The sequence below is a fragment of the Myripristis murdjan genome, chromosome 23 (genome assembly GCF_902150065.1).
Source record: "Myripristis murdjan chromosome 23, fMyrMur1.1, whole genome shotgun sequence".
NCBI classification, from domain to species: domain Eukaryota; kingdom Metazoa; phylum Chordata; class Actinopteri; order Holocentriformes; family Holocentridae; genus Myripristis; species Myripristis murdjan.
The window spans coordinates 2,594,541-2,617,430 of record NC_044002.1 but is presented as its reverse complement, the minus strand read 5'-3'; the positions used below and the strand labels follow the sequence as shown (position 1 = coordinate 2,617,430).

General features: G+C 41.0%; 2 protein-coding genes across 2 annotated transcripts in view; one reads left to right on the top strand and one right to left on the bottom strand.

Annotated features, from left to right (window-relative positions):
- Positions 1-15,006, top strand: part of xpot (exportin, tRNA (nuclear export receptor for tRNAs)) — a 20,763-nt gene extending 5,757 nt beyond the window's left edge. The window contains exons 8-25 of the mRNA XM_030045807.1: positions 757-925; positions 2,055-2,291; positions 3,330-3,368; positions 3,459-3,521; positions 3,608-3,732; positions 4,174-4,318; positions 6,317-6,436; positions 7,225-7,319; positions 7,460-7,529; positions 8,573-8,811; positions 8,939-9,224; positions 10,157-10,346; positions 10,469-10,585; positions 10,776-10,891; positions 10,973-11,020; positions 11,130-11,201; positions 11,555-11,611; positions 11,950-15,006. Of these exons, the coding sequence (XP_029901667.1) occupies positions 757-925; positions 2,055-2,291; positions 3,330-3,368; positions 3,459-3,521; positions 3,608-3,732; positions 4,174-4,318; positions 6,317-6,436; positions 7,225-7,319; positions 7,460-7,529; positions 8,573-8,811; positions 8,939-9,224; positions 10,157-10,346; positions 10,469-10,585; positions 10,776-10,891; positions 10,973-11,020; positions 11,130-11,201; positions 11,555-11,611; positions 11,950-11,976 (2,215 nt within the window). The 3' untranslated portion in view covers positions 11,977-15,006. The remainder of the gene's footprint in view (positions 1-756; positions 926-2,054; positions 2,292-3,329; positions 3,369-3,458; positions 3,522-3,607; positions 3,733-4,173; positions 4,319-6,316; positions 6,437-7,224; positions 7,320-7,459; positions 7,530-8,572; positions 8,812-8,938; positions 9,225-10,156; positions 10,347-10,468; positions 10,586-10,775; positions 10,892-10,972; positions 11,021-11,129; positions 11,202-11,554; positions 11,612-11,949) is intronic.
- Positions 14,917-22,890, bottom strand: rtcb (RNA 2',3'-cyclic phosphate and 5'-OH ligase). The gene is made up of 12 exons (XM_030045808.1): positions 22,696-22,890; positions 21,441-21,519; positions 21,253-21,320; positions 21,071-21,170; positions 20,828-20,984; positions 19,622-19,778; positions 18,880-19,039; positions 18,334-18,509; positions 16,959-17,147; positions 16,737-16,847; positions 15,724-15,843; positions 14,917-15,590 (listed from the first exon to the last, which is right to left on the bottom strand). Exons 1-12 carry the CDS (start codon positions 22,786-22,788, stop codon positions 15,483-15,485), a joined length of 1,518 nt encoding a protein of 505 aa, XP_029901668.1. The 5' UTR covers positions 22,789-22,890; the 3' UTR covers positions 14,917-15,482.

Genomic DNA, 22,890 nt, shown 5'->3' with positions numbered 1-22,890 from the left:
ACTCAGTATTTGGCAGACAAACCAGATAAATTCAGCATTCAGTTTTGGTTAACTGTAGACATGTAAACAAAATTCATGCTGAATACGTAATGTATTTGGGAAAACAGGCCTGCCGATCGGAGGGACAATCACTGTTTTCCAGATCTCCCAAATGATTTTATATCTCAATGAAACTTGTCTGGTTAAATGAATAAATAATATCCTAAGACAGCTGGCTACTGAAGTCTTCAAAGTTCAAACTGTTGCCTCTCGCTGTTATTTTAAGTTGCCAATTGCAAGATTACCTAGTGCAGCTGGAATTACAACTTCAGTTGTAAGTGCAGAATGCAAAGCCATCAGATCCAGAAAAAAATTAAGTTATCCTGTGCATTCTGTGTTTGTTTATTAAAAACATCCTTTTCCCTGGGGGCAACAATTTATTCAGTGTGTTACATTAAAAATGCCAATCATTCATTGTATTGTATTGCAAAATATTTGCCACATGAGTACATTGAAACATACTGTTGGCTGCCCTACACAATAATCTCACATACACACCATTGTTCAAGGTGAAGTAAATCAACAGGCAACAAGCAGAAAACAAGAAGAGCACACATGCAAGCGGTGCTGGATTATTGGTCAGCTGCTCAATAAGTGCATTTTTAGATGGTTTGCTACTCATACATGCCAGTCATATGATGTGGCAGTCTCCATACCTTGCATATAAACTAGTGAGAGTTGAAGTCATCATCAGATTAAGTGGTGCTGTGTTTGCAGGTTTGTGAACCTGTTGCTGAGTCACATGTCAGTGGAGGAGCTGAGAGAGGAGGCCTGCGACTGCCTGTTTGAAATAGTCAACAAGGGCATGGACCCTGTGGATAAAACCAAGCTGGTGGAGTCTCTGTGCCAAGTGCTGCAGTCTGCTGGGTTCTTCAATGTAGAACAGGTAATACCTTACTCCAGCATATCTTAATTTTGTTCATGAACTCAGATAGATTATAATGATGTGTGGTAAAATGAAAAGTTAATTCAAAGGGATAGACCTGCTGTACCAAAATGCCTCCTGTCTGATGAAATACTTGGGTTATTCACATATCCTTAAAGGGATAGTTTACCCATAAAACTAGTACTACTACTACTACCACTACTAATAATGATGATGATAATGATTATAATAATGATAATGTCCCCTTTAGCTGTTATAGCAAAAATACAGTTATAAACTGTAATTTTAGCAAAGCTATTGTCTATATTCATTCAATGGTTGCATGTGTATATTAGTTTCTGGAAGTGACACTTTTAAAGTAAAGTTAAACCCTCTTCGAGTGAATTAAAGCAATTATTTTTCAGAGTGTTAGCTGGGGGAAGTCTGCCTCAATGGCAGGAGGCTAACAGTTAGCATTTGGAGCATCCAGCCACTATCCGGCACTCAGTAACACTGAGAGGAAGATAGCACCACTACTGTCCTACAGAACAGTCAGGGGGAATCATATTTTTCAAAGTGGGTGAACGATCTCTTTAAAAAGTGTTAAATTATCTAAATGTAATGTCTTAACATGTTATATTATCTTAAATAGACTTAATAGAGACTTAATAGATTTTTTTTACTGTCATCTCTTAGATTAAGAGCAAGGTTAGAAGTACAGTCTCAGTCATGGACTTAATGTCCCTTAGCAATTATTTTTTCCGATCTGTTTTTCTTAAACCACCTATATTCATACAATGAATTCTAAGCTTTATTTCTTTATTTGGATTTTTTAAAAGTTAATATCAACTTCCACTTCAAGCAGAATTTACAAACATTTGAAAAAATTTTGGTGTCTGAAACCTGCTGATTCCATGATATGTTAGATAACAAGGACTTCATACAAGCACTAGGCTGAAGTTGTTTTTGCTACTAGCCTTTGTAGGTCATTGAAGATATGAGAGAGAAACAAGAGGTGCAGGTTTACTTTTGGGTCATGTGTTCATTTTCACACAAAGAGGATAGAAGCCAGAAGTCACATGTGCTTTTCCTGCTTCTCCTCACTTCCTGGCTGGCAAATGCAAACTTTTCTCTCTTCCTCCCATGTCAGGAGGAGGATGTGGACTTCCTGGCCAAATTCTCCAGGCTGGTGAATGGGATGGGCCAAAGTTTGGTGCTGAGCTGGACCAAACTGGTCAAGGCGGGCAATGTAAAGGTCGCTGCTGACACACTTCAGGCGGTAGAGGCCAAGGTGCCGCTGCTGCTGCAGCTGCTGGTGCATGAAGATGATGACATCTCGGCCAATATTGTGGGCTTTTGCTACGACTACCTGCATGTCCTCAAACAGGTGTGTTCTGTACCTCAGTACAGCTTCACATTCTCATAGGAGTCACACAAGTTGAAGAGGTCAGCAGTATGCTAAATTACTGCAGGGTTCCAGCTGACCATGGAATTTCTGGAACAACATGGAACTTTGAGAGCTGCATTCCAGATGGGAGAATTTAAGATTTGTCTCAACTTCACAAATGAAAAGAACACCCTTTTTGGAAATGCAGCCTTACCTATGTTTCTTTTCTTTAAAAAAAATCCCTCGACAGAGGATTGTTTTGAAACACATTGTACACACAAGAAGGCAAAAAATGCATATTTTATATAGGTGACGTAAGTATGTTCAAAGAAGTAAAGGAATGACTGAAAGCGGTGTGTTGACGTTCCAGAGTTAGCTATAAATGCAAGTGCAAAAATATCTTAACAACATCCAAAACTGAAGGGAAGATAAAAACAAGGCTGGATAGTTTATATGGACAGAGGAGGAGCTTTAGCTAGATGAATACAAGGAGTTGAAACAACTGCATGATCAGAGTCATGTGAGGTCCCACACAGACACATAGTGTCCCACTGTGAACATGCTCAAAGATGCAAAGTCGAGCCGGTGACATTAGTGTTGTCATATTGTTTCATTTTCACTGTACACAACAAAAAATTCTACTGTGGAGAGCATTTTCCAGAAACTTCCTTTGAGCAAAACGCGTTTCATGCGGACAGAAGGTTGAAAAAATTTTTTGTTTAGTCACCATATAGTTGAGGCCTCAGTTTGGGGTGAACAACAAAATCTTATCAAAATTGCTGTTTAGCCAAATACAGTATGCAAATTGTTGGAGCTGCAATTTTTTTTTGACACAGATGAAATGTTAGCAAAACATATTCATTAACTGCAAATTTGGCTGAGATGATATAATAATAATAATAATAATAATAATAATAATAATAACAATGATAACAACAACAACAACAACAACAATAATAATAATAATAAATAAAATAATTATTATTGTTGTTATTGTATTTATTTTTTTAATTAATGATGTTTTTATTGTATTTCTAGCTTCCTCAACTGACAGACCAGCAGAAGGCAAATATAGAGGTGAGATTTCAGCAAAGATAAGTACCATCAGATATGTTTTTGTCTGTATAGGTGACAAAATTAATGCTTTGAATTTCCTTTTCACAACAGGCAATCATGCTTGCCGTCATGAAGAAACTTACATATGATGACGAGTACAACTTTGAAAATGAAGTGAGTATTATTCTTCATTGCTGACATAGCATTGAGCCAGCTGGAGAGGATAAAACGATAACAGGCAGTGTTGATGTCTTTGCCAGGGGGAGGATGAGGCTATGTTTGTGGAGTACAGGAAGCAGTTGAAGATGCTGTTGGACCGCCTGGCCCAGGTCTCTCCTGAGCTGCTGCTGGAGGCTGTGCGCAGAGTCTTCACCAACACCATGCAGTAAGAACCTTCCCAAAGAAAAGTACAAAGAGAGTGTGCTGACTCTTGATTTATCCACCGAAGACAGATTTGATCTGCATTTGGTGTGTAGCAAGTGGTAAATTCGAATTCTGATCACAGTGCCATCAGAGTTTTGAAAATTACACTGTATAAATACCATCCATTTTTATTTTTCCATTTTCCTGAAAATTCCTGATTCCTTAAAGAAAAAATGAATAAAAGATACTTGCAAGTACATGGTGTTTATTTGAAAATTATATTGTGAATTGGAGTAACTAAAAAGGTTAGTGTATCAGTGTCACAAAACAAACAGAACTTACAAACAGGTTAGATGCTGCTAGGTGTGAGACAATAATACATTGATGATAAGATATGCTACAAGTCACACCCTTCATTCAGTTCTGAAGTTTGTGTGTGTGTGTGTGTGTGTGTGTGTGTCAGAAACTGGCAAACTGCTCTGTTCATGGAGGTGGAAGTGGCCATCAGACTGCTCTACATGCTTGGTGAAGCCCTGCCTGCATCTCATGGTGCTCACTTCTCGGGAGATACAGCCAAGACCAGCGCCCTGCAGGACATGATGAGGACGGTCAGTCACATCAGACTTTAGCTGCGATTAACAAACATCTCCAACCCCTGTTGTAGTGATGAGGTGGATCACAGTTATGCCTAATGTTACAGCAAAGCCCATAGAGAGAGAAAGGCAAACCACACTACTGACTGCTGTGAGACAGAGAGTGCAGTACAGTCTTTTGACCATTGGGGGCAGTGCTGAGCAGTTGCTAAACATAGAATGGTTAATGGGGCTAAGTGCTATAAAATGATCACCACATTTGATTGCAAATATTTTCCAGTAACTGAATGATTATTCTCATTGCTACACAGTCCATTTTATAATGAAGGCATATTTATAAGCTGATGTGAAATCCATGATTGTATAATTAGGGCAAGTTAAGATTTTCACTAGCTGTGTCAGATTTAGGCAACCATGTGCCATAGTGAGCCAGAGGCTGCCTGTTTTCATTCCAACCAAACCTTACAGCAGGTGATTCACTGATTACCACACCTTCAAGCAGAAAGAAGGAACTGATTAGTGAAATCACCTGGTGCAGTTTTTGGTTGGAATGAAAACCTGCAGCCTCTTGGCTCACTATGGCACATGGTTGCCTACCCCTGAGCTATGTGGTGATGACTGGTTGCATTAGCAGAGGAATTTTTTCCCCAGAATGGTTCTAGATTTCATTTATCTAAGCACATTGAAATGTGTCTCTTTTGAACCAGCGACCTGGTCATTTTCACCTATGCACTGTATAAAGAACATTATAATTTAGAGAGCTGATTTTCTCAAAGTTCCATTGACCCTCGTTCATTTAACTCTGTTTGGCTCAGTCTTATGCCCCTTTTCCACTAGTACCTACTCAGCTCGACTCAGCTCGACTCTACTCGGTTTAAGAGCTTTTCCATTAGGTGGTAGTACCTGCTAGCAGGTCCCATTTTAGCACCTACTCAGCCGGGGTTCTAAGCGAGCTGAGTCGAGCTGAAAATGTGACGTAAACGCCGTGCAGGCAGCTGATTGGACAGGGAGTGACGAGAGCGACTCCCGCACGAAAACAAAACCCGACATTTAAAAAAAAAAAAAAAACGGCAACAGCGGCCGTGCGCATTGATCGTCAGTGAAGTTGTCAAAGTCGGAAAATAAAGACGTAGAGACTTTTCTGAGCTTGGTGGCGGCCCAAAGAATCCAGAGGGAGCTGGACGGTGCGCCGCCTTGCTATGACGACTCCACCCACGGCGAGGTGCTACTCAACTGTAATGGAAAACCACCTAAACCGTGTCGAGGCGAGTAGAGTCGAGCTGAGTTGAGCCGAGTAGATACTAATGGAAAAGGGCCATTTGTGCTCTGCATCGCCCCCTTAACTAGAACAGTAGTAGCTGCAGTCAAACAGTGACAATGGTGCCTATGGAAACCTGAGGAATTAGAAGCCTTTTGATTCTTTATATAGATGCAGAAATCCTATAAATAGTAAGACCTTAGCGTGGAGTTGGATACAAGGAAATGGAGACACTGCTCTATTGCTAAATTCAACAAACTATGTTTTTTAAACACATATTTTACTAAACACAGTTGGACTTTATGCTTCATTATCCTCAATTTCATGCTTCTCCATTATGCTCAATTTCAGTTTGACAACTTTTAAAGACAGTGGGGAATTCAGTAGAAGTAGATTTTGCTAGCTTTGTTTAAATTTAGATTTTTAAATCTGTCTTATATTCAGTTTCAGGTAGAATCTAAAATGATTTAATAAAGTCTTTGCTTCTGTTTGTGCCATGTGTATTACTACTTTTGGGTAATTGGATTGTAATCACATAAAACAAAAATGCATGGAATTCAGACCTGAAATAGAGGCCTTTATTTCAGGTGCAGTGTGGCGTAACAGCAATTATATGGTAATTAGCTTTTTAAGAGGTTAGGTGTCTGTGTTTAAATTGTCCCTTCTGCCTTTAACATTGGGCATAGAGGCATTTGAAAGTCGTGTCTTAGACATAGTTGTATATGATGATGTTTTTTTTTTCTTTTAATATTCAGCTGGTCTCCTGTGGTGTCAGTGGATATCAACACACTTCAGTGTCTTTGGAGTTCTTTGAAACTGTTGTTCGATATGACAAATTCTTCATTGTGGAACCGCAGCACATTCCAAATGTTTTGGTGAGTGTCTGATTTAGTAGTTATAATAAACTAAGTCCTAGTACCTGCCTAAGTCTAAATGATTTATACATCTAAAACTTCTCCAATCAATGTTCTCATAAGGCTACACAATACACCAATTGTCTTTATTCATGTGGACAACAGCAATACAAATGAAACAGAGGAAGCAACCAGTCATGATACAAAAAATGTAAAGTGTCCACTAAAATGGGGCACCCCAGTACCTCACCTGGTACCAAGAGCATGTACCACATATCACGGTTAAGTCCTTACCGCAGTGGTCAGGGTTCAAATTTCCTCTCTCTCCTGCCTTTCCTGTCTCTACTACTTCTATCTACTGTCAGTCAGTATCAAATAAAGCAGAAATACCAAAAAAAAAAAAAATCTTAAAAATATATACGCTAAAATTATGCTTTGTCATGAGATTGTGATTATTGGGGGCTGCATGTATATGGGGGATTCAGAGTAAGGTAACACATAAGTGTATTACCATGACAGTACCTGCCATAACCTGATCACCCACAATAATCTGGTTTCTTGTGTGCATGTAAATATAGTAAATAAGGACCTTCTGTAGTTGGATTGGAGACAAAAATAACATTAACCCTTGAAGCTGACTGCTAATATTAGTAAACATTCTCTGTTCATCACTTGATGGTAGCTAAAAATAACATCTGCTTTTGTGTCTTAAGAGTACACAAATGATTTTGTTCTCTTAAGTGAATGTGTGTGTTACTAATGTGTCTAAAGCATATTATAATTTTTATTGCTGTTCCCTTTTTGTGTAGATGGCGTTTCTGGACCAAAGAGGATTGAGGCATAGCAGCCCCAAGGTCAGGAGCAGGGTGGCTTACCTCTTTTCTAGATTCGTCAAAACCCTGCAGTAAGTCCACCCTAACCTCTGCACGTCCAACACATGCAAACATGTCAGACAGTTAAGATTCTGTAAATGATAACCACCAAGACCATGACACAGCACTGGACTGGTTGTTGATGCTGATACTACTGATGCTGTCTTTGCAGTAAACACATGAATGCCTTCATTGAGGACATTCTCAGCAGGATCCAGGACCTGCTTGAACTCACTCCTCCAGTAAGTAGCAACATTGTGGTCCATGATGAAATTATCTAGGTCTTGTAATGTCCATATCTCAGATTCATTCAGCCATAGGCCCCCCACTGATGAGTGGATTTATTCTCAGACTCATGAAGGAAGATTTTATTGTTGCTGTTGAATCGTCATAGAATCTACACTATATTTGCATTAATCAATTTGTCTTCTGCACTAAAAAATGTAAAAGTGAAACCTAGACTATAGTACATTCTCTAATTAATTTAAATAAAATTAAAACTAGTGAAATTAACCCTCTTATTTTGCTGGGGAACCCCTGAAAACCCACTAAATAGGCCTTTTTGACCAAGAAGGAATTTGGCTCCGATATGGTTTGCAGACCTAGTTTTTAACCATTTGGAGCATTTTTACTAAAAATAAATTGGTTCAGAACCTGGAAAGTTGTTAACGAGCTGGAACCAAAAATAGTAGGACCTTAATTGGGAACCGAAATGACAACAGGAGTGGCAGTGATTTATTCTACAGGGAAAGATGGAGACAGTGGAGAAATTGAATCAATCATCTGCTGAAGAAGCAAAACTATTGCTTTCAGTCCAGAGTCCAGAGGAGAGCACAGACTCTCAAAAGGACCGAGAGAAAAGTGGTGTTGGATGGGCTAATATGGGGGAGTGTCATGAACTTCTCAGTGGTGAGCTGGGTCATAGACCAGCAAACCAGCAGACTGGGACTAAATGCTGGAGTCAGTGGCCAGCAACCATGATGCAGTGGTTCCACTCCAAAAGAACAGTTTAAGTGAGAACCATTAAGAGTCAACTGAAAAAAAAAACATGCCAAAAACAAAACAAAAACACGTAATCTTTTAAGGATTAAGACAACTATTGAAACTCAACCATTATATTATGTTCTTTTTTTTTTTTTACACATTAGACAGTTAAGTCTAAACAGTCCATCACTTAAATTGTCCCCTGATTAACCATTTAAACGTTCTGTTTTGCCAAAGATTTGAGCTCAACTCTGCTGACCCAGTGCTGATCTCATTCATCACGTCTATCTCTGATTTCCAGGAAAATGGTTTCCCAGCATTGCTGACCAGCGATGACCAGCTGTTCATGTTTGAGACAGCAGGGGTGCTGATAGTGAATGGGGAGAGTCCCGCAGAGAGGAAACAAGCCCTGATGAGGAGCCTGCTGACTCCTCTGATGGATGCCTTCCGCCTCTTGCTAGCCAAACTGCCCCAGGAGACCGAAGAGGAGAGACAGGCGGCTCTTGCGGACTGCCTGAGCCATGCTGTAGGCTTTGCAAGGTAATGTGGCTGGTCTAGTCTAGACTTTTCATGTTGTTGTTTTAGTGGACAGCGTGTAGTTGGGAAAAGTCTCATCTTCAAGAAATGAAGTTCAACATCTCAACATTCCTCAAATTTGTGCTTCTAGTCGGACCAGCAAAGCCTTCAGCAACAAGCAGACGGTGAAGCAGTGTGGTTGCACAGAAGTATACAGGGACTGTCTCCAGGCCTTCCTGCCTGCGCTGAGTTGCCCGGTCCAGAGGGGGCCACTGCGCAGCTCTGTTCGCTCCTTCTTGCATCGTATGATCATCTGCCTGGAGGAGGAGGTGCTGCCCTTCATTCCTGCGGCCTCAGAACACATGCTGAAGGACTGTGAGGCCAAGGACCTACAGGAGTTCATCCCCCTCATCAGCCAGATCACTGCCAAGTTCAAGGTAACGCCCACCTTTCTGTAAAGCCTACAGATGCTAAGAAATTAGACAAACATCATTAAGTTGGCATGTAACACGATGACAGCTTCTAAAAAGCATTACTTAACTTTTCATCTTTTCCTCCTCGAAAGTCATGCTGAGAAAGTCAGTAGAGTTAAAACATCTGGTTCATAATGGGTAATAAAGAGCACAAACGGAAGTGGGCGTGCTCTAGTCAATTTGTCATTAGCTAGAATCAGAAGGTTGCCCCATAATATAAGGCCTCCTTCGGACAAAACAGCAAAGAAGGAAGTGGGCATGGCCTTGGGAGGAAGTGAGTGAGGCTCAATCAGTGTGAGAAGTTAATATGTTGTTTCTTAGCTCTGGACGAGCCATGCATCAAAAGTTTATGGTGTTATCACCAATCTGTTGGGAAGTTCAGGTTTTGACTCAGCGCCCTTAAAAGTTGATCAAATCTTGTGTGGTTCATGACCTGGTTTTCTGATGGCATGTGAGTCCACTCAGAATTTGTGATATGTTTTGTGATATGCTACACCTAAGCCTTTTGGCCAAGGGTGCAAAAACGTAGGCTGCCTCTTCCTTGCCCCATAATTAACTTTCCCACCACATTTGGTGTAAAGCTGAGTGTCTGTTGGAAGTTATGCCACTGCCTCCATAAACTTGGTAAAACAACTGACAGTAGCCACCTATGTATTGAAATCAGAACTTTGGTTTTTCTCCCCAGAATTGCCCTTGAATCCTGCTCACGCTACAGGATAATTGGCACTGACTATCAGGCCTGAGTGTTCTCAAAATTTGCAGGTTACAGCTCTTGTAAAGTATATAAATGGCACAGGTTAGGATTGAAAACTAAATGGTCTCATTACTGTGCTTCTGTGGCAACATATGACAAGGGCCAAAGTCAGCTAACTAGCTTGTTGATGTTGCCTCGGCAGCGGCAGGTATCTCCTTTCCTGCAGCAAGTCTTCATGCCTCTGGTGCTGGCCATCTTCGAGGTGCTGGCCCGGCCGGCAGAGGACAATGACCAGGCCGCCGCCTTGGAGAAGCAGATGCTGAGGAGGAGTTACTTCTGCTTCATCCAGACTATCGCCAGCAGTGGCATGAATGAGGTGATGGCAAACCAGGGTAAGTTCCGCTGACGCAAGATTTTTATTACTTTATGTGTTTCTTCTGTCTTTCTTTTTGACATACTGAGATGCATCATTAAAATTTTAAGCATTCTTAAAATTTTGGCTGTCATTTCCCAGGGGCAGAGAACATTGAGCGGGTTGTGTTCACCATCATACAGGGAGCAGTGGACTTTCCTGACCCCATTGCACAGAAAACCTGTTTTATCATCCTCTCCAAACTGGTGGAACTGTGGGGTAAGGAAAATCTGGGCAGCATGATCCAAACCATGTTGATACAATGACTAAATAAGTTTTAGGAGGAATTTATAATGTATGAAAAGGAAATGTACAGAGGCTACGCTTAAAAAACAAAAGAAAAAAAAACTTGTTTAAGATTGTGTATACTGCAACTTTGATTGATTGATTGATTTCACAAACCCTCCAGGAGGTAAAGATGGCATGGTGGGGTTTCCTGACTTCATCTACAAACACATCGTTCCTGCATGCTTCCTGGCTCCTCTCAAACCAACTTTTGACCTCACAGATGCTCAGACAGTGCTGGTAAGTTTCTACATCAGTGTACAATGTGTGACTTTACAGTTTTTCCACACAGGACTTAGCACAACCCTTGTTGTTTTTCAGACACTGTCCGAGTGTGCTCTCACGCTGAAAATAATCCATCTCAAAAGGGTATGTTTTACTTGATGAAAGAAACATTTTTAAAAATCTTATTAAATAACTAAAAATGTTCAGAGTTACGTTTTTAACCACTTTGTCTGATATATTCTTAATATTGCAGGGGCCGGAATTCATTCAGTTCTTACAACAAGAGTACCTGCCCTCTCTTCAAGTGTCACCAGAAATTGCACAGGTATGACAAAGCCTTAAAATATCTTAAAATAAGTAATTCAGTGCAGCTATGAAATTAGTTGCATCAAAAATGGTGCTGTTTTGCTGTTGTTTCACCAAAAGCTGGAAAGGGACCAGTTTTCGTGTTGGTTGTATTTTACATTTTTGCATTTGTAGTTGGTTATAACACAGTTGACCCATAGCTGAAATGTATTGCAATGCTGGTTGCTCACATGTAGCATCATTCAGCTTGCCACACGTATAACATGCTCTACTTGTGTAAAAGTCAGTAAAAATCTATGAAGATGTCAAACTTTGGTTTCTGAAACCTGTAGATTCTGTATTAAATTTGTTTGACGTTGCTTCATTTAACAGGAGCTGTGTCAAGTGCTTCAGCAGCCAGATGTCAAAGTCCTAAAAACCTACATTAAGGTAAGAGCAGATGAAAGGGATAGTTCACTCATTTTGAAAAATGTGATTTTATGTCACGTCCCCCCTAGCTGTTATGAAGGACAGTAGTGGTGCTATCTTCCTCTCAGTGTCAGGAGGCTAACAGTTAGCATTTGGAGCATCCAGCCAGTATCCAGCACTCAGAAACAATGAGAGGAAGAGAGCACCACTACTGTCCTACAGAACAGCTAGAGGGGAATCAGATTTTTCAAAGTGGGTGGACTCTCCCTTTAATGATTAATGCTCTGTCTCTTTAGTTAAGATGCTCAGTTCTTTGGGTGTTTCCTGACAAAACTCTCCTCTTCTCTGTGTGTCTACAGGCATTCTTTCAGCGAGCCAAGCTCTAGGACAGAAAATATCAACTGGAAGTTCACTGGGTCTGAACGAACACTTAAGAGAGGAAGTGGTTGTCTGTGCCACTTACCGCAAAAATGGAACTTAGCATAGGAGCTGCTTTTGCACTTAAAAAGAAATTGCATAACAAAGCCCAGTGTGTCTAAGTTGGGATAATGGACAGAGGAGGTAAAGAGGACGGCACTGGAGAGCACGGTGGCCAAATCCCTCCAGCGGACGAGGGCCACGAGACGTGCTCTCCATGGGTGCTTGAATCATGACCGAGGGAGGTGTTTGATTTGCGTGACCACTCAATATGACCGGGAGAAGTCTATGAAATACTGGAGGCTCGTGGAAAGGCTTTGCTTTAGTAAACAGCTCCACGGGGAGGATTGGAACCTGAATTTGTTGCTGCCTATCCCAAATCGTTTGGTAATTATCTAAAATGACATGGCCTCTCGTTAGGATTTGTGAAGCATAGCTTTATTAGGCAAACCAATACAGTTAGACATTTCAAAAGGTTTTCATTTGAATGTGTGGATATATTTGTTGCCACATTAATGGATTTGTTTAAAAAAAAAAAATAAGGGCTGAATTGTGTAATTTTTATTGGATATGTGGCATTGATTTTTTTTTTTTTTTATGTTGAAGAATGTTTGCTTGAGAAATGTTTTAGTTTGGAGTGAACTACATGGGAATTTTAAGTGCTTATGGCCCTGGTTCATTTTGCATTTGCCTTCCAGGTGTATTGCAAACCTCTGTGGTCTTTTCCATAGACTGTGTGCATGGCAAAACAACAGCACCTGCAGTTTCCCTCTCAATTCTCTAGCCTTGCAAGCAAATACTATTGGTCTTATTTGAACCCATGATATTTTGTTACCTAATTTGATGTAACCACATTTGAGCTACATCACTTCTTACGTATGGCAGTTTAGTGCTAAAGTTGAAGATATGGTCATTAGTTGTTTCATATTTAGTATTCCATTAACTGGAAAACAGTTTTTGTTGTGTTTGTTTGGGTAGTATGACTAATTGTTTGCATTGGCGCGGGATGACAGCTGTTTGCTTTCAGATGGAAATGAACAGAAATGGAGGAACAAACTGTAAATAAGAGAATAAGATGTTAAATGTAAATAAAGTTCCTAGGTTTAGCTTTTTTTAATCTTCATTCCCATCTGAAAAACAAGTGCAAATGATTGGTTTATAGGAACCTTCATGTACAGCTCATGTAAACACTGCCCGTGTATAGAAGTAAACCAGCGAGATGCATTTTATATTGAAGAATTTGTGACAATTCAGGAGTCTGATTATGCAACGCTAATGGCGAGCAATACTGTGAAGTACCTGTCAAACAGCAGCCCCATAAAGAATTGTCAGTGCTATCTATTCCTAAGTGAATATCAATCAGAGCTAGAGGAGACTTGATTAGTGTCTGGTTTTTGTAAGTACTTGCTTTACCCTTCACTTGTGTCTGATGTTTCCTCTTATTGGTGTGCAGATGTGAACAAGGCAAATCCAATTAGACTTTTTCTGTCATTTTTGTACAGATGCTTTTGTCAGGCCTTTGTACTTGAAAGCGTACAGGTATTGCGACCCCACTTTTTGTCATTGTTTTGCCATCTTTTGACGTGTCAGTTAAAGGCACCCCCCCTTCAGATACTCACACTGTTACATATCATTCCAGGACTGATTTTAGGATGAAGTGTTGTAATTTACTGTTTTGATGTAGCTACCAACTTCCCCTCAGCCTGCCACGTCTACTTCTATTGGTGACTTCCTGTGTTTCCCTGAATGTCTCTCAACCCCCAGAGAAAGGGCATGAACTCAGTGCTTTAAATCAAATGTGGACCTATGGGCGTACACATATCTAGTTGACTAGCTGAAGAACGTTGTGTGTTTATGATGGCAGTGATATATGGCTACATTGCATTCTGGTCTGTTAAAGCTATTATAGGTGTTTTAAAGGGAAAATTCACCTTTTTTGCAAAAAAGTGATATTTCACTTCCCTTTTAGCTGTTATGTGGTGGTGCTATCTTCCTGTCATTGTTACTGAGTGCTGGATACTGGCTGGATGCTCCAAATGCTATTGAGGTGGATTGCCCCCAGCTAACATTCTTCTAAACAACTACCTTAAGGCAGTGATTTGTAAGAATGTTTGCTGGGGGCAATCCACCTCAATGGCAGGAGGCTAACAGTTAGCATTTGGAGCATCCAGCCAGTATCCAGCACTCAGTAACAATGAGAGGAAGATAGCACCACTACTGTCCTACAGAACAGCTAACATATTTCAAAATAAGTGAACTACCACTTTAAGGGGGGATTTGTCCTTTTCAGGTCTACATAGATTTACCATATGTAACTACCAGATACTGGCAAGTCGCCTTGCTGATTTTTTCCCCAACACTAAACCAGCTGCACCGAATACAAGAATCACAGCTGTCACATTGAAGATCTGCACTTCCCCTGCACTTCCCTGCTATAGAGAGCAGACCATGATCTGACTGTTGAAATATAGGCTACTAATGTAGCAGGCCTGTTAGTTACTAGTTCAGTGAGCGAGCCCTGTTTTTGATGTGCTTGTGTTTTCCCATTGTACCAACTACCACAATAGTATTCACACTGACATTAGTGCCACTGAACACTTCTTCCTCAGTTAACCCACTAAAGTAGAATCAGTCAACAGTTACGACGGGTGGCAAGTAAAACCCCTCTGAATCTCAGGCATACTGCAGTGAGCAGTCTGATAGACGCTCAGCTTGTATGTCTGTCCTTTTAAATGTCCCATGAGCCCTTGCAAATCAGATTCATTAGATATTAATATCCAATGAACATGCAGCTTGTAACAGTCTACTTGTAAACATTGTCATCTTTGGGTGGACAAAGGGGAAAACGGTTTGCGCAGATACCAGAAATATTTATGCCAAATGAATTCATTTATTCATTGATGGTGAAATGTCTTTAGAACTTGATTTATTTTTTGATATTGCAATGAACCTTCTGTCAGAACATCTGTTAGTACCAATAAAGTGTTCACTAATCAGGACTTTGTTCTCATATATATACACCTGTGATAACTGAACATGAATTCAAACTGGTGTTGGAAAACTGCACATTCATCGAATAGTGTTTAACATCAGAAAGAGGGCACTTTGCCAATAATTTCACATATGAGCACTGAGCGGTAGATGAAATTAATTTTTAGTTCATCATATTTATTGTGAGGCAAACCACACCCTGCACAGTGCCTGGCATTAACAGAAAAACAAACTCAGGAAAGACAATTTCAGCTGAGAACTTAGATGATCAATCTCTTTGCCCCTGTTTTCTTTGATAACATTCACGCCTCAAAAAAAAAAAAAAAAAAGTCAGCCAACTGTCAAAACCTCTTTTTTTTTCCTCTTAAAATGCCGGTTTGTCCATCTCGTGGCATTCTTCTTGGATATAAATTCCATGAAGTCCTTCATTTGCTGAGGAATGTCCTGACTGTTGCACACAGTCGTCAGTAAAGCAACACAACGTTTAGCCTTTAATCACAGCAATTGGTCGAAGTTTGATAGCCTTCTTGCTAATTCCAGCATCGTGGCATGTGTTGACAACATCTGTCACGTTTTTGTAAGATTCAGGAGCCTGGGGAGAAAAAAAAAGGTTATTTTTTGATATCAGAATTGGTATTGAAGTCAAAACTCTGATATGGAGACAACATTGCTGTTATTTCCAACTAGAGACAAGAAAGTTTCGAGCATACGGTTTTCTTCCTTACCTCCTCCATGACTAGTTTTGGCGAGGCCACTCGTATGGCAATGCCCATGTCTGCCAGCTTGTCCAGCACGTCTTGGAAGTCCAAGTTCCTGCGGGATTTGGCTCGGGACAGAGCACGACCCTGGGGAGGCAGGCACATGGAAAACATAACTTGTCCAACCGCTTTTAGATCTTCTGTGCAACACATTTCAACAAACAGATCAGATAGGAGGGGAACATCAGCTGACTCCACTGACCAGTCCCTCCTCTGTGCTGACATATCGTGTGCTGTGTATGTCATATTGGATTTATAATAAACACAAACTGCCAATTTGAAAAAAAATATTACATCAGCTTTCTACTGGTAATTACAAGGACATGTAACGTCTCTAAGATAGAAAGGATTTCAAAATACACAGGATACTCATGTAGTATGTGACATTATTCTGTTTGCTATTTTTTTTCTCTTAACTTCATTTTTTATTTAATTTTGTTAATATAAAATTTTATTTCTCATTTTTGTGTATTAATTGCAATTACTGTCAAATAAAAAAAAGTCCTTACTTTTGTCCAAAATCAGATAATAATGTATTGTAATACAAATACTAATACTAAATCACTATAATTACAGAATTGCAATACACATTTAATCGGCACCCATGTAGCATGAATCGACTCATGGGGTCCCTGCTGAGTCCCATCCCTACTATAGATAAGTCAATTTTGTGATATGAGACTAGATGTTGTGTGGGCTTTTGGATATTGTGATATGACATCAGTGTTGTTGCATTAAACTCTTCTTAACTTATTAGACTGTTCCATCTGTTCTAGTATTTGCCTCAACCTGCTTGGTCATCACATCTTCATTGCTAATTATTGTTGATCAAAAATTCTATGGTGCAAATATTTTACAAAAGCACCAACAGTTCCAAGAAATGTCGTAACAATGTTGAGGTATTTGCTCAAAAATGTGCTGATGTTTGATTTGTCGGGCCTGAGAAGCTCTGACACAGACAGGAGCACGCAGACTCCTACCGCTCCGTGGCAGGTGGTGCCGAAGGTTTCTGTCATGCCTTGTTCGGTCCCCGTCAAGACGTAGCTGCAGGTTCCCATCGTGCCTCCAATCAGCACGGGCTGACCTGTGAGCTGATTGGGTTGAAAAACAAAAAAAACGTGAAAGGCAGAACTTTTCAGTGCTCGCCTCCCGCACACGCCTGCTCTGCTTTTACATCTTGGTGTATTCCCTTGAGCTGGTACCTGGTAGTCGACAGCGATGAGCGGGTGGTGGGGAGGGAAGGCTCTGGTGGAGCCTTTGCGGTGAACCAGAAGGGTCTTCTGTTTGCCGTCCACTATGTGCTCCTCCACTTTGGCGATGTTGTGGGAAACGTCGTAGATGACGTGCATGTCCAGGTCGTCTGGCGTGGTGGTGAACACTTTGGAGAAGGCCTGCAAGTCAGTGAACAGAGCCGGACGCCTGGCAGTTAGTGGCACAACCTTGGCTTCCAGAGTCTCTGAAGGTGAACACTAATCCAGAGTTTTATTTGTGTCGATGCAGCTGATGATGCAGCTGATGCAATATTTAGTGTCTTTTCAGTTATCTTTTGATCATTTCCATGTCAAAAACAGATATTCAGTGTTTCTCTGAGGCTGACTCTTGACAAGGCTCAAATTTGGAAACACAGGCCTTCCCCCAGACAACCAGTCTTGTGCTGAACAATTTCTTCCATAAATATGCACCATATCAGGCTGATGACAGTGACTGGATGACATAATTATACCTTTAAATTAAAAAAAAAAAAGTGAATTTTGTTGACAGGATGAAACCTTTCAAAATAAAAGCCCATCTACAGGCTCATGGGTTTCAAAAACATCAGCCCCACATATTGGTCAAACCCCTTCTGTAACATTATGTCATATTTAAACAAACAGTGCACACTTGAAGTGTAATTAAAAGAGAGGTGAGGATTAAAGCAGTGTCCTGATTCGTCATGACTCACAGTGATACAGGACACAGGTCTGTAGGACAATATATGAATAGAGCTTAAAAGTAATGCACACTTTTTCACTGGCTCTGATCCTGGAAGCTCAGGAAGTTCATTTTCCATTCATTTTCTCTATGAGAACTTTAGAAAATACAGATCTAAAGAGTACCTCCACACTAAATTACATGAGGCAGAGAACTTCTGCTGCACTTCCGGCACATCCAGTGAGTGATGGAGCTGCAGGTACTTTGTCATTGACAGCTGCTTAAAATAGCTGCTACCACAGCAGCAGGTACGGCCAGAAGTGCAACATGTCTGAAAGTTATCTGAAAGTTTCACTGCTGAAGGAATGATTTCACCCCAAGCCCAACAAACTGCAAAGGATCTCATTTTCAGGGCCTGATAAACTCTGTAGAATGACTAAACATCTTGAGGTGACAATACAGTGAGTCACCATTTGTTCTGAAAGATGAGACTGGGTTCCTGACTGAGGAGCATCACTACATTACAAATGGAGCAAAAAATGTAAGGATGTCACCAATAAGAGAAAAATTAAATGCAAAAATTTAAGTCTTTCTACAACCACATTAAAACATGGTTTGTGAATTCTAAAGGAATCCTATGGTGTGAGGATGTTATTTGGAGTATACCTGTCTGGTGAGGAAGGTCATGGAGGATCGGTTGACCCAGGCATAGTTGCCAGCGGCGGCCATGCCCTTCAGATAGTCCTGACCCTCCTGGGATGTGATGCGAGCACAGGCCAGCTGACGATCATTCACTATAATCTTGTCCCTTTTCATGGCCTTCTCCATGGCAACAAGGGCGTCTGCGGTGGAGAAATAAGCATGAGCCGCATGAAAATGCATTCTGCAGCCCTGGTTCCTTAATTGAAAGAGACCTCACAAGAGTACCTGCAGCTTCTAGAAATTAACATGTAAAACTTGCTAGTAAAATCAGTCTTTGGTGGTGGCATCAAAGAGCAGGCACCCGTCTTCACCATTAGAGGGCAGGCTTGACACAGATTTGGGTTTGGGGTTTAGTTACTTTTTATAGATAACCTTATTGGTGCTTTTGCAGTATTTAGTGACTACTCCTGTCAGTGTTTGCATAAATTCAAGAGGACACCGGTTATAAAGGTAAAAAATATTTGATTCATTCATTCATTTTTTAAGGAAGTAGAGAGAAACAGTGTCTACCTGTGGCCACTTGGTGGCCCAGTCCCCTGCTGCCACTGTGGATCATCACACAGACCTGGCCCTTATGGTCGATGCCCATCTTCTTTGCTGCATAGTCGTTATAGATCTCATCCACGACCTGGATCTCAGCATAGTGGTTCCCTGCCCCTAAAGTACCCAGCTTGAAGAGACAAAGAAATAACACAGAACTTTTAGAGACAAAATCCTGAAGGCCTTGGTTGATTAAACTCTTTGGATGATTCAGACAACCATGGCAAAAAAAAAAAAAAAAAAACTCGGCCTTTGCAAAATAATTAAAGCAAAATATTTATTACTTGAGTGAGGCAACTAAACAGACTAGCTAATTGACTCTCAGTCTTCTGGGTCTGACAAACACATCATCAATTGGCATTATACACCAGCTGGTGGTGGCATTCCACTCCACAATTTAAGTCATTGTACGCAGAGCTACTATTATAATCATATTCCCATACAGTTTTGTTACATTTTTTATAAATATTGATTTTTTTCCCCCCAATTCCATCAATTCCATACTGGTCTTTACAGATCATATAAGTCTGCATTCTCCCTTTGCCTCAGTAATGCCACTTGGCATATGCTAATGACTCCCGTGGTCCATACTTTTTCCACATCTGATCTTAATCTACACGAATAAATTAGTGTTTGTTCCACAGCCAGTTACTGGAAGGTCTCCTTATCAAAAGGAACAGGACTGTGTAAGCTCCAGGAACAGGAGGCCTACCTGAGGCAGGCCTCTCTTCTTGGCTTTGGAGGAGACCTTGTTGGGGTCAGCCTGCAGCATCCTGCCGTACTCCTCACAGTGCTCCTTGTCCTCAGCCCAGGCATAGCCCTCCCTCAGAGACCAGTCCACCCCCATCTCCAGCGCCTCCTCCAGATCCCTGCATCACCAGCCACAGTCAGCACAAACGCTCATGGCACTGGGAGGTATCATCATATGTAAATGGTTATTTTATGCCAGTGTAACACGTGACCTGGGAATATTACTGCACACTGACACAGCTCTGAGGGCCTGACACCTAGAAGTAAATTTCTCTCTCATTTTTCCCACTGCAGACTGGACTGGAAACTAGCAGAAGACTTTTTCTGCACTGCCCTCTAGGGGTTGAAACTGTCAGAAGTACATGTTGTACTTCTGGCCACATCCAATCAGTGATGTAGCTGCAGGTGCTTTGTCATTGACAGCTGCTTAAAATAGCTGCTGCCTCATCACTGATTGAGTGTGACCACAAGTGCAACATACTTGAAAGTTTCAAACCCGAGACCAGAGTGCAGCAGAAGTCTGACCATGCGATTTAGTGTTGAGCTATTCTTTAAAACTCCTTATACAACAGGATTTTCTAAAAATGAATGGAATTTAAATTCCAGAACAAGAACGAGTGGGAAAAGTGGGTGGAAGATTTAAGTTCTATTCACAATGTCCTGCAAAACAGAAAATCCATTATCACTTTGGATCATACTAAAGCAGGACGGGGCCTTAAACCTTGCCTCTCTTTGGGTGTTAACTTCACAAACATCATTAAAAGCTCATGTGTTTACACTCATAGCTCATGTGTTTACACTTGATCATCTTAATGGTGAACAACCTGGTGTCATAATTCCCTGATCTCCATGCTGTTCTCTGTTGTGTGGAAAGCGAGCATACTAACACCAAACAACATCATACAAGACTTTTTGCCAATTCAGTATGCAAGTAATTGTTTAAGTGGGGAGAGTTATGATAAACAGCGATGCAATCCGAGAGTTTCAAGTCCTTAGTAATGAGAGCCACTCCCCTTACACAAAACACAACAGCATAAACCTGTTTTTCTTTTGTGAGCATATTTTCTGATCCACTGTAAGCTGGAAAATTAGAAGACAACAAAAGGAGACAGCCACAAAAGCTGAGATTTTACTGAAATTGCAGCTGCTGCTGTCTAAGATGCCTTACTTGGCTCCCATGGGAATAACTCCTTTGGATCCCACTCCCACTGGGATGTGGTCAAAGAGCGCCTGGGCCAGCTGCTCCTTCACCGGCTGTACATCACTCTCATCCAGGTTGGTCCTCAGCAGCCGCACCCCACAGTTAATGTCGAAACCCACACCGCCTGCAAAGTGACAAGCAATTAGAGCACGCTGAACGTTGGCATGAGCGGACAGCTCAGACAATAAAAATGAAAAGGGCGTAATGTACCTGGAGACACCACAGCAGTGGGGTCACTCATGTCAAAGGCTGCCATGTTACCAATGGCAAATCCATATCCTGAGTGGACATCTGGGAGGCCGATGGACCTCTGTGGAGCAATGAAGAGTTTCAACATGCTTTGACTCCTGAATCTCTGTGAGGGTTTGTAAATGGCATGTAAAGCTACTCACATGTACTATCCCCGGAAGGGCTGCAACATTCCCAATTTGTTTCATGGCTGGAAGGAATCCACCAAAACCTGGGGAAGAATAAAATGACATCATAAATTTCCAACAGATGTCAACTTGTATCCATACTTGTGATGATGACTGTAGTGATGAAGTCAGGGTGATACTGGCATGAAGGCCTAACAACTGACCTCCTCCTCGACAGGCGTTACGGAGCTCCTCAAACATCAGTTTCTCAAGTGGATCATTAACATAGAATATTCCTTCAACCTGTAAAGCAAGGGAAACCCTGGTTTGTCACTTTGGCGGCTGAGAATATGTCCGATAAGGGCCAAAACACATTTCAATGTTACAGTGGTCAGATTTTTTTTTTCTTGTTGTCAGAGCCAAAGTATGTTTGATTCCCTATTTTGTGGAGAGGACTTCAATCACCAATCAAAAATCAGTCGTTATTAATGTGGCTTAGTGTACCTGCAAACTTATACATCTGGTGACTTGTAGAACATGACCCTGGACCTTTTAGGTATCAACAGAAGCCACTCCTAAATTCAATATACATCAAATACACTAAGCATTGCTTTTAACCCTTTGCGGTCAATTTGATCCCATTCAATGTTTGACATTGAATGGGATTAACATGATTAACATGTTTTTTTTTTGTTTCATATTTAATGACTTTTTCTAAAATAATGGCAACAAGTGGGTAAACATGATATTAACATGATATTTTTTCAATGTCCTGGACACATTTTGCATGCATCTGTGTTTTATTGGAGTCAGTTTGACTCCAGGAGGTTTTGGATGACACTGAGGAACTGTAGTGCGTGAACCACTTACAGTTCATATGATGTTTGGGATGGAAAACATGATTCCCACAACAACTGTGATGAATGTGGGGGTGGGGTTATGTTTTAGTTAAAGGGCTGCTTAGGGCGTCAACAAGACACAAAGTACCTGACACATCAACTCGGGTGACAGATTTCACTCTGAAGGTTTAAATCGCCGGCTCAAATTGACCCCAACTGATAAACAGTGGGTAAATTTGAAAGTAACAGGAGGCTTAAATATTGGCATTTAATTGAAATTAGTACTGTAGTAGACCACTGAGATGCTGAGATCAGGGGGACAAACACTCATTGAGAAAAGGCTTTATGTTACATCATGTTTACATACAGATGGCTTTAGCAATCTGAGTTAGCTCATTTATGCATTTGAATCCCGTGACGTGCACTGTAGAGATAAGCGACGTTATGTATGACGGCTAGAGTCAAATGCAGTCATACAGTTGATGTAATTTTGTTCAGCCATGACTCTCTGATCAAAGAGCTACATGTCTACAGATATGGACACAACATGTGCTAGCTCAGCAGAGGCTCAGTCCATATGCAGCCCGAAGCTAGCTAAACAGCTACTTGGCTAGCTAGTTCATTCCACTCAGCGTCTCACCTGCATGTTGGGAACAAAGCCCTTTTTAATCCTCCAGCAGTTCTTGTCAATCTTGTCCAAGAACTGCAGCTCGTCATTGTAAGTTCGACTCATTGTGCAGCTCCAAACAGTGCAAATTGACCGGCTTTAACACTGCGTTCAACTGTTCACCACTCCTCAGTGCTGCCCACTGCCAAGTGCCACCACACAGCTACG